The following is a 14,441-nucleotide window of genomic DNA, read 5'->3' as shown; positions in this document are numbered from 1 at the left end:
GAGATGGCTGTTACCTTGGAAATGAGTTAAATTAAAATAATATATCTTCATATTTTACACTATTTCAAAAAATGAAATGTAATTCAGTTAAGGATTGAGCTCTCAAAAAATCTAATTTACAATTCTGTGTATAAAAATATAATTTGTGGACCCCCACGAAGCATGTTTTAGTTTACATTTGCTGAGAAGCAGGAGCGCTGCAAAGGAGGAATGAATGAACAGTACAGAAGTTTGCGTTCTGACAGTTAGGATGAGGGACATGTAGAAAAATAGACTCTGAGCAGGTTGCTTGGCCTCACAAAATAATCTCTCCCCCCTGTGGAGTACAGTTCACATGATAATAATAAATTATCCAAGAAACAAACTATTTAAGGCTCTTGAAGGTCCGGTTCATATTATTTAAAACATCTATTCATACCAAACAAATAAATAGCCAGGAGAGGAGGAAAAAACAAAACAAAAATAACAAAACCAAAATAAAACAATAACAAAAAAATTCCAAAACAAACCGAAACACCAAACTAAACGCAACAACAAAACTTCCCAGGGTCTTTGTTTCCTTATAGTCTACTTTGGACTGTCCTACTTTATTATTATTATTATTATAATTAACAGTCTCATTCCGTTCGCTCAAGTCTTTTGTTTGACCTTGAGGTTGCTCCCCTCCCCCACGCCCGCCCCGCCCCACCCCGCCCGCCCCGCCCCCTGGACGGCTCCCCGCCCCCTCCCCGGGGGAGGGGGGCTTTCAGCTGGACTTGGCGGCCATGCCGAGGGGGTGCAGAGCCTCACTGTCCAGCAGCCAGGTGCCTATTTGGTAGAGCAGGTGTGAGTACCAGTGGATGCCCGTGGGGGTGGCGGCCGCCGCATCCGGCGCGGGCGGGGCCAGGCTGCCGCCGCTGTCCGTGCGGGAGGGCGCCAGTGCCGCCAGGAGCGCGTGCGCCAGGCGGAAGGGCGCGAAGGCCCAGTGCGCCCAGCTGTGCTCCTCGATGACGGCGTAGCACGAGGCCAGCACCCGGTTGATGAGGATGGTGCCCTGGGCCGTGAGCGGCGCGTACGCGCCGGAGGCCTCCTCGCGCAGCGTCACGCTGTGGACGGCGGCGGGCAGCAGCTTGCGGTCTCCGTCGCGCTCCGCCACGACGTACACGCGCTGGCCGGGCCGCACGTGGCTGGCGAAGAGCGCGCGGCGCCCCGGCGCGCCCCCTGGCGGCGACCTCGGCGCGTCCCAGGCGCTCGACAGCGGCGCCGGCTCCCAGGCGGCCGCCGAATCGTTGTGCGGCGCGACGAAGAGCAGGTGCGCGGCCGTCAGCAGCAGGCGCTCCCGCGGCTCCCGGGTCTCGATCACGTAGAAGACCTTCTTGGCACCGTCCTCGCGGTCCAGGAAGGTGAGGAAGTCGCTGTAGAGTAGCCGGCCCTGGTCGTCGGCTGCCAGCACCCGGTCCCCGGGGCTCAGATCCTTCACCAGCTTGGTGCCGCCCTGCTCTAGGTGCACTGTGGCGGATCCTGGGAAGCAGCCGCCGGATTTGGCGGCCACCGAGTTCTCTGCGGGACAGAGGAAGGGAAGACGCGTGAGTCTCGAGGGGGAGACACGTCTGTGGGGGATTAGGAGAAAGAGGGGGAGCTCGGGCCCAGACACCCAAGATGCCAGAGAGAGAATTCCGGGAGGGTAGGCACCGGTCTGCGCCTGCCTTCCCTCCTTACTCCACCGCTTGGCACCCCAAAGCCAGATGCGCACAAATCACTTCGTGACACTGACCCTTTCCCTGGAGCTAATACAAGTTGGGCTGGGGACACCTGCAGGAGCCTGGTTACACCCAGTACCCCCCTCCCGCCCACCCAAACCCCCCTTCCGGGTCCTTCCAATCTCACCTCCCCGCCCCAGCCCTACAGCCACCCCTCCCCCAACCTCGCCAAGAATCCAGAAAGGTATTTGCCATGCACTTAAACTCCTCCAGGGAGGCTCCTTCAATTGGCTCCGGGCGCCTAGCTCAGCTCAATCCCCCCACCTGCCCCAGGGTGTGGCGCCTCGGTGCGTGCGTGCAGCCCGACCGTCAGGTGCGCTCCGCCCCGGGCTGCGCGCTCGCTCCAGCGTTTTTGCGCGGCCTGGGCATTGGCCTGCGCGCGCGCGCGCTGGGCAGGCTGGGCAGTTGTAGCAACTGTACAAACATTCCAGGGAACGGGCTGAGGTGTGAAAATCCGTGGCTTGTGTCGATGGTCTAATTAAAACCCAATAACAGGCTCGGCATTGCCATTGTCATTTCTGGAATAAATGGGGGGCGAGGCACTCTTGGAAGAGAGGATACTAACAACGCTTCCCCTCCCCTTTCTCCATTCCCTCTCTCTCCACTCTCTCGCCGCCCCCCATCCCTATTTGCTCAGGTGCAGCCCCCGCCAGCCCAACACCCCCCCCCTGCCAATTCACACACTAGCTCTCCCCAAACCCCGGCCCTCACAAGCACTATTTGCACAGCAAGGCCTCTCTTCCAAGGCACTCAAGAAGTGTATTTGAATTTTAAATGGCGGAGCCCGCTCTGAGCGCTGGAAGCAGTCGGGTTCTCAAAGCCTCCTTGACTACCCCGCTTGCTCTGTGCCTCTGTCGCTTTCTCTGGCTCACTGTCCCGAGGACAATAATTGAAGCCTGGGCGGAGGGGAGGGGCCGGGGGATGGGATGGGGGAAAGTCGAAGTCTTCTTTGCATTCCAATCTCTGGGATCATACTTTTTGCAAATAGAGATTGCCAGAAAGAATCTTCCTGCCGGAATTAGAGAGGAGTTTTAATCTTCTCATCAGTTTCTCCGTCATGAAGCGCGGGGCGGGCCGTTCGAGTCCTGCTTTAGGTACCCCCCACCTCCACCCCCACCCGGATTGCGACCCGGGGCGCCAGCGAGTCCGCGTCGTTCAGTCACACGACCCTGCTTGACACACGCTGCAGCGTGCCCCCGGCCCGGTGTGCGCGGAATTCTAATGAGCGGCTCTCCGAGCCGTCAGAATTCTTTGCTCTCCGGGAGAGAGCCTAGGAGCGGGATTACCGCTGCTCATTTGGGAGGAGGTCACTGCACACCCCCGCCAGGGGGACCCGGAGGACACAGGTGGCCCGGAGGAGGCCTTGTGTGGTAGGGCGGGCACCTGCCTCGGGAAACGGAGGCTCCCATGCTTCGCTGGGCGGGAGGAAGGCGCGCCCCTGGTCCCTGCCGCCCGCAGTTCCCACCCACGGAGGCAGGTGGAGAGAAAAATCCTGCAGAATATTCCCGCTGCCAGGGGCACGGCGTCGGACTGCCTTGCGGGCCTCCTTCCCCATCGCCCCTCCCGCACGCTGCCTCGGTTGTCACAGACAGCCCTCAGTTGTGTCTCCACACTTTAAAAGTCTTTCCCTCACGAAGACACGCCATTACAGTGCAATTTAGCAGACGGACAGGCAAAACGGGATGGGAGAGGGAAGTAAGGGGAGAGAAAGTGCCTCCCAGAATTCACTGTTAATGTTCTGCTAAATTCGTCCACTTGTGCGGAGAGGTGGAGCCAGAGACCCCAAATTGGAGTATTTGTGCGCGTTTAATGCCTTTCGTGCCTAGCTGTTCCTTGCCAGCGACAGCATGTGGCGTTGCAAGCCCAGGGAAATCAACGTGACACTGGGAACTGGAACTGGGGTCGCCCAGCTGCTGGCTGGGAGCTAACTGAAGGCCGCTTTTATGGCCCAAGCCCCACCACGCTCAAGCACGGCATCCCAGCTGGGCTCTTAATAGCAACGGATGCTTCTGGGCTTACAGCCCTCCAGATGTTGGAAGTGGTAACTTCAGGGTTTATGACCTCCCGCCAGGGCCCTCCCAAAGGGCCTAGCAAGTGAGTTAAGTTAGTTTAGAATCCACATGCCCCCCACCGGGAGGAGAGCGGAGGTGGAGTTCGGTCCCCTTACTGGAACTGAAATTTGACCCCTTGGGGATATCAGGGCCAGACTTTGGGGAACAAGCAAAGCTGCGTTTTCTCCCAGTGATCTCCCTGTTCCTTCACCTCTAAGTCACTTTTTCTTTCCTATCGCCCCTACCACTGACCATGGGGGGGCTCTGGAAACAGGAGGAGTTGGGTCTCAGGAAGCCATCCCATTGCACCTTGGCCTCGTGGAATTCCCAGATGGGGGGGGGGAGTTCTTGACTTGGGGTGCTTCAAAGGGTATGATCCCACAACAAACACTGTAGACATCACCTCAATTCTCCTTTGTGCATGTCCCTCAAGCCCCCCTTCAGATACAGCACACAGACACATCCGGCCATTTCCCCCTTTCCCTGACACAGCCATCTCAGCTGCTTGGGGGCCTTCAGCTGAAGGTCTCAGAGGCTGATCAGAGGATGAGGGGGGCTGGGGTCATTATGAGGGGTGGGGTGTGTGTGCACCCTTCCTACCTGCTTTCACCGAGCAGTGGATGTGTGCTTTGGACTCGTAGTACACCCAGTCGAAGCCTGCCTCCACAGCCAGGCGGGCCAGCATGCCGTATTTGCTACGGTCGCGGTCCGACGTGGTGATGTCCACTGCGCGGCCCTCATAGTGCAGAGACTCTTCCGAGTGGTGGCCGTCCTCATCCCAGCCCTCAGTCACTCGAAGCTTCACCCCTGGCCACTGGTTCATGACTGAGATGGCTAAAGCATTCAACTTGTCCTTACACCTCTGTGGAGAGAGAAAAAAGACCCAGGCGTGGATGAAGACCTAGCGATGGATCTGCCTACGCCTGTACCTTGGGTCCTCCCCTGTGCTGTCTCTAGCTGCCTGTGTAACCTCCGACCCCACCCACAAGGAGCTTCCCAGTTGGCTAAGCCAGGCCAGGTGTGCAGAGAAGTGGGACAGAGGTCCTGGGATTGGGGCCCAGCCTGCTCAGAACAAGGGTCTTGGGCAGGATGTGGTAGGGATCAGGAGGAACAGGTCCTCTTGGGAATGGGCTGTTTTCCAAATTCTCAAATGACTTCTGTTCATCTGGTGGCCTGAGAAGTAGATGAAGTTTCTTGGGAGCAACAAAGAAAACTACCTTTTTTGATCCCCAAAGTCCACCCGGGGCAAGGCAAGCTCCCCAAGCCCCCAAAGTGTCCTCCACTCTGCCGGTTCCTCTTCGATGGACACATGTCTCCACACCTGTGCCAGCCCTACATAGCTCCTGGGCTAAGTCTCTTGCAAGGACCCTTAGTCAGAAGTTCAGAGGAAGCTAGGGAGAGGCCCAGGGTGCCAGTTTGCGGGAATAAAGAGAAATGCACTGTACACTTGGTAAAGAATGAAAAGCCTGGCGTTATCTGGGGGCCCTCGCCCCTTCCTAACACCATGCGTATCTGAGGTGAACATTAAACCAGAGGTGGGAGAAGTGGGTGGGAAGCTGATAGCCAAGCGGTGAGGGGTGGGAGAAAAACGACCAGGTGAGTTATGATTTTCAGAATCGGCCGGGGTGACAAACATTCTTTATCTGGACCACCACGTTCTTTTGTAGAACTCTTTGCTGCCTAGGTTTTCTGTAGTCTGATTGTGTTTCTTGGTTTCTTTAACCTGTTCCCTTCCTCCCCTCTTGTTTTCTTGGCTCCAGTGTAGAATGGCGCCCTGCAAGTTTGAAGAGCAAACTTTACAGGTGAAGGGAGGGGTGTATGTGTGAGTGTATGGATCAAGCTAGAGACTCTGGGTGGGGGCTGGGGCGCAGGAGAGGAGAGACTCTAGAAAGATCAAGCTACAGGAAGGCCTGAAGGCCTCACCAATCCTTTGCTTTGGAGAGTTTCCCTTAAAACAGTTCCTCTGGTGCCCTGCAGCCACCCCGCCCCCAACACACACACACACACACACACACACACGAAAGAAAGCGGGATCATATAGGAGTAATGAAATATTGACTAGACTTGATAAAGCCTAAGGTAACATGGAACTTGGGGTTGTGGTATTCCCCCAGAATCATCTGGTTTATGGATCAGAACCAAACACGGATGTAAGTCTAGTTGAATCGTGTGTGTGTGTGTGTGTGTGTGTGTGTGTGAAGAGAGAGATGACTTATGCAAAGAATGGGATCGGCCACCCTAAGCTAGAACAGGAAGCTGCTCCCTTCTCTAAGACTTCTTTCCAACATGGTTTCCCTGAGGGAAAGACAGTCACTATTTAAGGATCCCAATAGTGTAGAAACACTTTTTCTTTTTTGTTTGTTTGGGGGAGGAGGATCTGACTAGAAGGACTGCTGCCCACCTTTACACTGGACTTGCTGAGTGTGCAACAGGAAACGCTCTGTGGTAATAAAACAAGAGAAACCAAACAGTAATGTGGTTGTAGAGCTAAACCTATAACAAATGGGCAGTCAGAGAGTTGGGGGTGGACCTGGTTAAAGGTCAATGCTTGTAGGTTTGCTCCTTTCTTTCTTTTTCTAAAGAAGAGTTGGGAGAGGAGTATTCCAGTGAGATTATCTTGAAAATTGAGTGCATTTTACAAGAAAACCAATCAGTAAATCAGGGTCAGTTTAGAGGCGGGTTATGAAGCTGGGGTGCACACAGGTGCACACTCAGCTACAAGCATACACCCCTCCCCAGTTCTGAACCCCTCACCACTGATCTCTTTGCGGTGTGTGGGTGTGTGTCAGGATGGGGGGGGGGGCTCCTCCTCACTCCCCAGATCCCTGGAAACAGGTCACTTGGGAAAGATGTGGAGGAACCCACAGGTGGACCCAGGCTGCGGGAGTGGACTGGCTGGGGCGCTCCCAGGCCCAGGCCCCGGCCCCGGAGAGCCCTGTCGTCCAGACACAACGCAGGCCAGTCCCAGGGCGAACGCACGCAGGCCAGTCCCAGGGCGAACGGGGCCTCTTCCAGAGGCTGCAGGACACTTGTGACTCCGGCCCGCTGGCTGGTCAGAGCATAGGCCCTGCCGCCTAGACCAGTTGTTCATTCACTGGGTCATGTGCCACAAACCAGCGCGATTCTGTGCAGCCACCGTGAAGCCCCGCGGGGCCGCCTGGGCGCGGGCTTTGTGTCCGCCCAGGCAAAGTTGTTCCACACGCTTCAGCTCCTCGCCACCTTCCCTAACCTGCACCCAAAGGAGCGCTCCCAGGAGGCGCTCGGCATGACCTGTCGCTGTGGAACAGCCCGGCGGGCTTCCTTGGGCGCCTGAGCCTGCGAGAGGCACCGGCTTCCAAATGACCCCCAGCTGGCAACGCGGCCCTTCCATGCCCCCGCTACAAAGGCACAGAACCCGCCCCACGCTCCCGCAGGGGCTGGCTGGCTTTGCCCAGCAGGCAGGAAATGTTGGTAACGTGCCTTTTCAGGCCAAGCCCCTGACTTCAGCATCCAGACCTGCTCCTGGCCGACCTCCACCCCGCGCGGCGCCCCCTTGTCCCCTGCGCCCTGGGAGCGGGCACCCGGGCCAGCTCGGGGAGAGTGGTCCGTCTGCGTTCCCCTCGCCGGGGTTAATATTAACCAGGAGCTCATGCGTCCCCGAACTGCTCTGAAAGTTCTACTGGGGAAGATCTCGCCATGGTTGAAGGACTTGGGCAGTAGTCGCTTGGAAAGACCCAGAGACCGGGGACAGACGAGACGGGGGCGGGGAGGGGGGACTCAGGATGCACCCCCAGGCGTTTCTATAAAAATGGGGAACCCAGCGGCTGAGCAAGTTCCCCAGGAGCTCCGACCTTCCCGCAGCCTGGGAGGCACCTCTGGCCTCGGAAACATACAAGTTTCCGGCGGTGCTAAACTCGGGTCACCTGCCCCTCTCCATTCCTGTCCCCACCCCCACCGCCCCCCTCTGACTCCTAGAACCTGCAAAAGAGGGAAATGCCGGGGAGGGACCAGCCAGAGGGCACATTCCAGCTCCTGCCTGTCCGTCCAGCCATCCACGTAGTTAGGGTACCTTAGGGGGGGAGTCAATGTTGTAATGTCCCCCCACCCCATTCTTACTTTTGCCGCCCCTCCCCCCTCCTTTTGTGTTGGGAACGGGAATCGCCAGGGCTGAAGGGAAAAAAACCCCAGTATTTGTTTTCTTTTCGTTCGTCTGAGGGAAGTTGACAGAAGGTCAGAAGTTCAAATGCTGCCAGCGAATGCGGCGGCGGCGGCGCGAGTGGCGAGGCGTGGGGCGGGCGCGGCCCCGAGTTCCCGGGCAGGGCGGTCGCTAGGACTGGGGGTGGGCACGAGGCGGGGGTGTGTGTGAGGGGAGCGGGGAGCCGGAGCGAGCGGGATGGGGGGCTAGCTGCCGTGCCAGGGCGCCCGCCGACCTCCGAGGCCCGACGGGCGGCGGCGCAGAGGTGCGTGCGCCGAGCGCCCGGCCGCGCCGCGCCAGCACCACACCCCTGCCTCCTCCCCGCGCGCGCCCCTCCCCCGCCGCCGCCGCCGGGTTAATGAGGGTGATTAGCGCCCCATTAGGATGAGCCCCCACGCTGGCGGGTCGGGAGCGAATTCCTGCGTGCGCGCTGGCCGGGCCGGCGGTGGCGGCGGCCGGGGCGCGAGCCCAGCTCGGCGGCCCAAACTGAAACCCGAGCCGCCGCGATCGATAACCCGGGAGTGCGCGGAGCTGGCGATGCGTCTGACTTGGGGCTCGCCTCCGCGGGCCTCCGGCTTTCCAGAAGGGCGCCGACCACCCCGAGCTCTCGGTAGGGAGCTCGGGGCTCGGCAAGGGTCCTTTGCACCCACCAGGGCAGGCGCTGACCCTGGACTCTCCGCTGTCCCCCGCACCGCCGTCCCTCCCCCAGCCCAGCTGCCGCCCGGCCCCGCTCTCCCGGGGACCCAGGGCGGCGTGGCTGCGGAGCCCTAGAACTTCCTCGGGCCGGTCGCACGCCCCCTCGTCCCCGGGGCCACGCGGAGGTAACCGGGGCTTCTAGGTGGCTCCAGCGCGCGGTCACACTCGGGCCCGATTTAAGGTGGCCGGGAGCAGATGCGAGAGACCGCGCGAGGAGAACCGTCTCCCCTGCTTTCACTCCTCCCCCGGCGGCCAGCTGAAGCCGGTCGCCCGACTGCGTCTTCTCTCCCCCTCGGCTCCCCCCAGTCAGCCCAGGAACCCACTGGGAACCGATCAGTCCAACGTAGTTATTCTCTGCGCCCCCCCGCCCCCTGCCGCCGCGCGTCCCCTTCCCCCGCTTGGTCGCACTTGTGCCTCACCAGCCAAGCTCCATCAGCCTGTGCGCTTCTAGCCCTAAAGGTAGGACTTGAATATTTTAATAGGGCAATAAAAATGATGTTGACCTATATTTGCAAGGAAACTGGCTTCAGTTCTATATGCACGGAGTTTCAGAAAGTCTAGAATTAGCAGGTAGATTTTTAGCCCAGCTGTCTCCAAGGAGGTGGGCGAGGGGAAAGGGATTACTGCTTGGCGTGGTTCTCCTCTCCATCTACTATGAAGCCCCGTGTAATATCTGGGCAAACTGAAAACTGGAGTGATGCAATGCCAATAACTTCTAAGTCCCTCCCCTAAGGTACCTCGGGCTTGAGAGACTGAAAGAGCATCCTTAAAGAAATATCAATATATTCACACTCGATAGAATCGCAGTGCAAGCTCTATGATACAGTCCTGGGCGACCAGAGGCGCCTCCAAAGCCACTGCCTTTTGTCCGAAGCATCCTTTTGATTTTTCCACGGGAAGGATCTTCGGTGGGGAGTCTGTGGGATGGGGGTAGTCGCGGGAAGCTAAACCACCGAGAAGCAGGAGAAAGTCTGAGCTGAGATGAGAGATCTCACGCTTCCTGCCTATATTTGGAGCAGTGACCCGGAGGCCACTTTTTCTTTACGGGAGGGGGGTTCCCAACCCCTTCCTGGTCCCCACTCTCGACTCTCCAGCAAAACGGCATACTTAGAAAAGGTAGACGCCCCCAAAGTACAGGTTTCTCCAAGTTCCAAGCCCCAGCACAGTCAGGAAAAAGAAGGCCATCTCAGTGAGACTGAGATGCAATCTGGGCCATAAATGGAACCCCATCCTCAGCCGCCCTCGCCTGCTTGGCCAGACCCTAAACTTCTGGACCCATAGGCTCCATCCCCCCAGTAGAGAAAGGAAGGGGTGGCAGGTGGATAGGAGGGTGGGGAAGGAGATCGTGAAATCGCTTCTAAATTTGCTGCAAAAGCCAAGAGACAGTCTAGGACAGCGGCTTTCCCCCTGGTAGCCCCCTTTAAAGAAACCCATTCCACGCCCCAGCGCCGGGTTTCTACCTGAGTCATCAGCCGATCCGCTCCCGTGTTTTCTTCATCCTTAAATATGATGTCAGGGTTGTAATTGGGGGTGAGTTCTTTAAATCGCTCGGAGTTTCTTGAGATCTTCCCTTCGTATCTTCCACTGGCCCCTAGGGTCTTCTCGGCCACATTGGGGATAAACTGTTTGTAGGCTAAAGGGGTCAGCTTTTTGGGGTGTCTCCTCTTCCCAAATCCCCGGCCGGGTCCGCACGCCAGCCCGGAGCACAGCAGGAGCGAGGAGACGAAGACTACCACCAGACATCTCGCCAGCAGCAGCATCTCGTCCATGGAGCCCAATTACTTCCAAGCTCTCCGGTGGTGTGTGCCTGTGTGTGCGCGCGTGTGTGTGAGCGTGTGTGGGGTGTGTGTATGCGCGCGCGCGCGCGCGTGTGCGTGTTCCCTCTCTTGCGCTCTCCCTTTCTCGCTCAGGCTCGCTTGCTCGCTGGCTCTCTCCCTTTCTCTTCCTATATAACCTTGCCCGCCGCCGCTGCTTGGGGCTCTCCACCGATCCGCAGCCAGGCAGGTGCTGAAATGGCAGGCTGCCGGTCCCTGATAACGGAACACATCGGAGTTGGGTCTCGAGACAGGAATCAAAAGACAAAAAGAGTCTGATTTTAAATGGTAGCAAGCCCAGAGACGCTTGTGAGAGAGGCTGCCTTTAGGACTATATTATAGCTGGCAGGGGCGTATCTGATTGGCCAAGGCAACACAAGCCTGTCTTCTGATGTTTAACCCTCAAAAAGGCTACATTTTCCACCCCCCTTTCTGTTGCTGCTGCAGCTTTATTTTTACCTGAAGGCTTTGAGTTAAAAAAAAAAAAAGCTCAACTAAAACAAAGGTGGGGGCGGGGAGGGTGGAGGCATATTTCTTGGGTTAACATCAATTACACGCTGCTTTGTGTGTATCTGTGTACTGTCTTCGTGGACTTTCTTGGGGATGGTAGGGGCTTCAATTAAAACCAACCCAAGTTTTTAAAGGACAGTAGAATGCACCCCTCCCATCAAAGCTTTGATCATCAAACACATATCCCCTCAAACATTTGCCAGCTCTTATTTAAAATGGTAAGAGCTCTGATCATACAGCACAGTTCTTCCTGCCTGCTAACCAAGGGGGAGCCTGAGCCACCTCTACCTGAATGTACAGCATCCTTAGCAGGAGGGACATTATGAGTGACCACAACTTAGTGTCCTGTGAAAAACTTTCAAACGCCAGTGGCCACTTTCTTGTGTTCCTACCAATGCATTGTTCTTGGAACCTCTGAAGATGGGCTGGAGGTCTTTTCAGGGGGCAGGTATGGAGTGGGCCAAGGTCCAGGGGCAAGTGGGTCTTGGGTGCTGGACACCTTCAGCTCTGGAAAGGCATGTGTGTGCTGTGGGTGGAGGCTCACTGTGCCTGGAAGGCAGTGGTGAGTGGGCAAGGCTTTGCAAACACTACCCCCACAGATCGATGGGAGCAAAGTGCAGGCCAAGGGGACGAGTGTCATGTGAAATTAAGACTCCTTGTCACAGAGGCCAGCACTGGCTCTCCCTGGAGCTGGCCACTTCATGGGCACTGCAGCCTATTGGGGTGCAGGGAACTCAGGTTCTGGTCATATAGGGGTGTCCTCGTGTCCACAGCTCAGCAGGATGAGCTGCCAATCCTTACATTTCTCCAAGATCATTAAACCAGAACAATAAAAATCAAACCCCACTTTTTTTTTAACTCAACTAACCCTCTGCTCCATCTTTCCCCATTCCACTCACACACAGCAATTCCTCTGAAGTGGGGCAAGGGAACGGGGTTATTTATGTGGACTAGCAATACTGACCCTGAGAAAAGAGCAGATACTGTGAATGTTGGCCTCTGAAGTTCAGTGTTCTGCCTTGACCCCCAAGCATTGCAGCTGGGTGAGGACAAGTCTGAAGGTGCAGCCAGCAAAACAATGGGCAGTTGTCAGCAAAGCATCAACGTTCCTTCCACCAAACCACATTTGTCTTTAGATTGGGCATCTTGAGAGACATCTACCTTCAGCCTAGAGACATCAGTGTTAGCTACTTCACCTACCCAATTCGTTCTCCTCTGCAAAAGTTAACATATTCCTCTGCTCCACCTCTCTCTCTCTCTCTCTCTCCTGCGAATTTTTAAGAATCAAAATACCTAGCTGACCTCTGGTCAAGGTGGGAGGGCAGGATTCCGTTTTAGCATGCAAGACTCAGGCAGGAGCCACGAGTTCTCCAATTAGCTGGAGACAATTCAACTGTTGATAAACCCGGGGCTCAGTTTATTGTCCAGGGTGTGTTGTTGAATGTGCTCGCAGAAAAACTAAAAAAAAAAAAGAAGGAAAAAAGATATAACGTTCTCTACCAAAGAGGATCGGCTTGTTTGATGTGGTTACCTCGGTAGCAAGTGTTGATGTATTATCACTAAATAGTGTCCGGGCTTAAGAAACGATCCGGATCCAGTGGGATACTTGCAAACCTTTTGATCACCCTCCCCCGCCTTGGCGTATCTCCCGCGGCCCCGGTGCCGGTCCTTTCCCAGTTCTCTTCCAGTCCTGGCGCTCTCCCCTTAAGGACGTCAGGACCTGCCCAAAGCAGGAGCGCCGTGGTGGCGACGCTGCGGGCCGAGGCCGGAGACCGGGGCTGCCGGCAGCGCGCGCACCCAGCGGCCAACCGGGCTCTGGCGGCGCGGACCCGCTGGGGAGGCGCGCGCCCGGTGCAGGCAATAAACGCACGTGGAAAAATCCCGAAACTCGCCACGCGCGGGGCGTGGGGCTTGGCTCGGGGCGCAAAAGACCAGGCTGCAAAGGGTTCGCGCTGCGTGGCGGGTGCAGTGCGACCTGGGGGCCCTGCCCGGCGCCCCCGGATCAGGAAAGAGCCGAGCGTGACTCTGGAGGCGCGGTCTCTTCGCGGAGACCAGGAAGGGGACGCGCCCGGGTACTGAGCTCGCTCGGACTCCGGGGGCGGCACGAAGGCACCTCCTTCCTCACCACCTCCAGCCAGCCCTGGGCACCCCAGAGAGTGCCAGCGGCTGCCTCCGCTGGGGCTCGGCAGAACCCTTCCGATTCACAACACGATGCGCAAAATCACCGCGAAACCCCCCACTAACGCGCTCCTCCCGAGGGCTATCTCCCTGCTGTGGGGTGGGGGTGGGGAGGAAACGGGGGTGCAAAAATCAACCGCCGTCTGGAGGTATTGTCTTAGGAACCCAGGACGCCCAGACTTAACAGGGCGCCCAGCGAGACACCCGGAGCCGCGGCGGTCTCCGCGCCTCCCTCCCCCTCCCGCTCCCCCCTTTCCTTTCATCTCACCCACTTCCCATTTCGCAGACACCAGACACTCACTCCGTCTTCCACCTCCAGACACCAGATGGCTCCCTCTCTTTGCCTTTCCCCCTCCAGACAGTTCGGCCCCTCCCTCTGTCGGTCCGCGCTTGCAAACCCTGGCCGTTTGTCCGAGCTTGCCGCCGCCAGGCATCCTGCGTCGCCTGTAGGCTCTGGCTGTGACTTATCCGAGGCCCCCGCCCCGTGCTTCGGTTGGTCATTCTCGTCCATCCAGCGAGCTCCCTGTGCCTCCACTGCCCTCCTCTCCACGCAACGCGCCAGCCCCGGAGTCCCGGTGGCCGCGTCTGTCTTCTGCCCCCGGGCCCCCAGGTGGCGCCCTTCCTGGAAGCCGCGCGGCTCCCTGCCTTCCGACCCGGCCGCTAGATGGCGCCCTCACTCTGCCTTCCGTTTCTGGAGCGCCGCGCTCCGGCCCAGGGGCGCCCGGAAATCAGCGCGGCACCGGTGGTCGCAAGGTCCCAGGGAGCGGGGCTCTAGCCGGTTTCTTCATCCGCCCTTGACCGTGGTCGCTGGCCCTGTGCAGGTCCGCTTCCCCACCAAGTCCCTGTCCTTCACTAGGCGCGCCCCGTCTATCACAGTCCTCCTGGGCTCTGGGCGCGCAGGCCTTCGAATTACGTTTCCGTCCCCCATTTTCCTTCCCCTCGTGACGATTGTCCTTGATCTCTTTCCACCCAGTTTCAATTTCTCCCTCATTTTGTCCAGCTGAACGTCTACGGGTATCTCCTTGTAATCACCAGGCTTCGGTTCTTGGTTCTCCATATTTCCGAGCGATGCTCCTCTTGGGCATTGCTCTGCGGAGGCCGCGGCCTGGCCCCACAGGGGGACTGCCGGTCCCTGGGTTAAGGATTTGAGGGCCCCGGTTCTGGACAGTAGCAGGGTCCCTGCGGCCCAGGAGGACCAGAGGCAGTGGCTATCAGCCCAGAAGCAGGCAAGGGTCTGGAGCTGCTGTTGGGGGCCCTCCACTCATTAGCCTGCCACCCC

General features: G+C 57.8%; 1 protein-coding gene across 1 annotated transcript; it reads right to left on the bottom strand.

The window, feature by feature from the left end:
- Window positions 1-745: 745 nt before the first annotated feature.
- SHH (sonic hedgehog signaling molecule) lies at window positions 746-10,420 on the bottom strand. The gene is made up of 3 exons (XM_075550771.1): window positions 10,121-10,420; window positions 4,391-4,652; window positions 746-1,539 (listed from the first exon to the last, which is right to left on the bottom strand). Exons 1-3 carry the CDS (start codon window positions 10,418-10,420, stop codon window positions 746-748), a joined length of 1,356 nt encoding a protein of 451 aa, XP_075406886.1.
- Between the last annotated feature and the right edge of the window lie 4,021 nt (window positions 10,421-14,441).

The sequence above is a fragment of the Tenrec ecaudatus genome, chromosome 5 (genome assembly GCF_050624435.1).
Source record: "Tenrec ecaudatus isolate mTenEca1 chromosome 5, mTenEca1.hap1, whole genome shotgun sequence".
NCBI lineage: Eukaryota > Metazoa > Chordata > Mammalia > Afrosoricida > Tenrecidae > Tenrec > Tenrec ecaudatus.
This window is presented reverse-complemented; position numbering and strand designations above follow the sequence as displayed.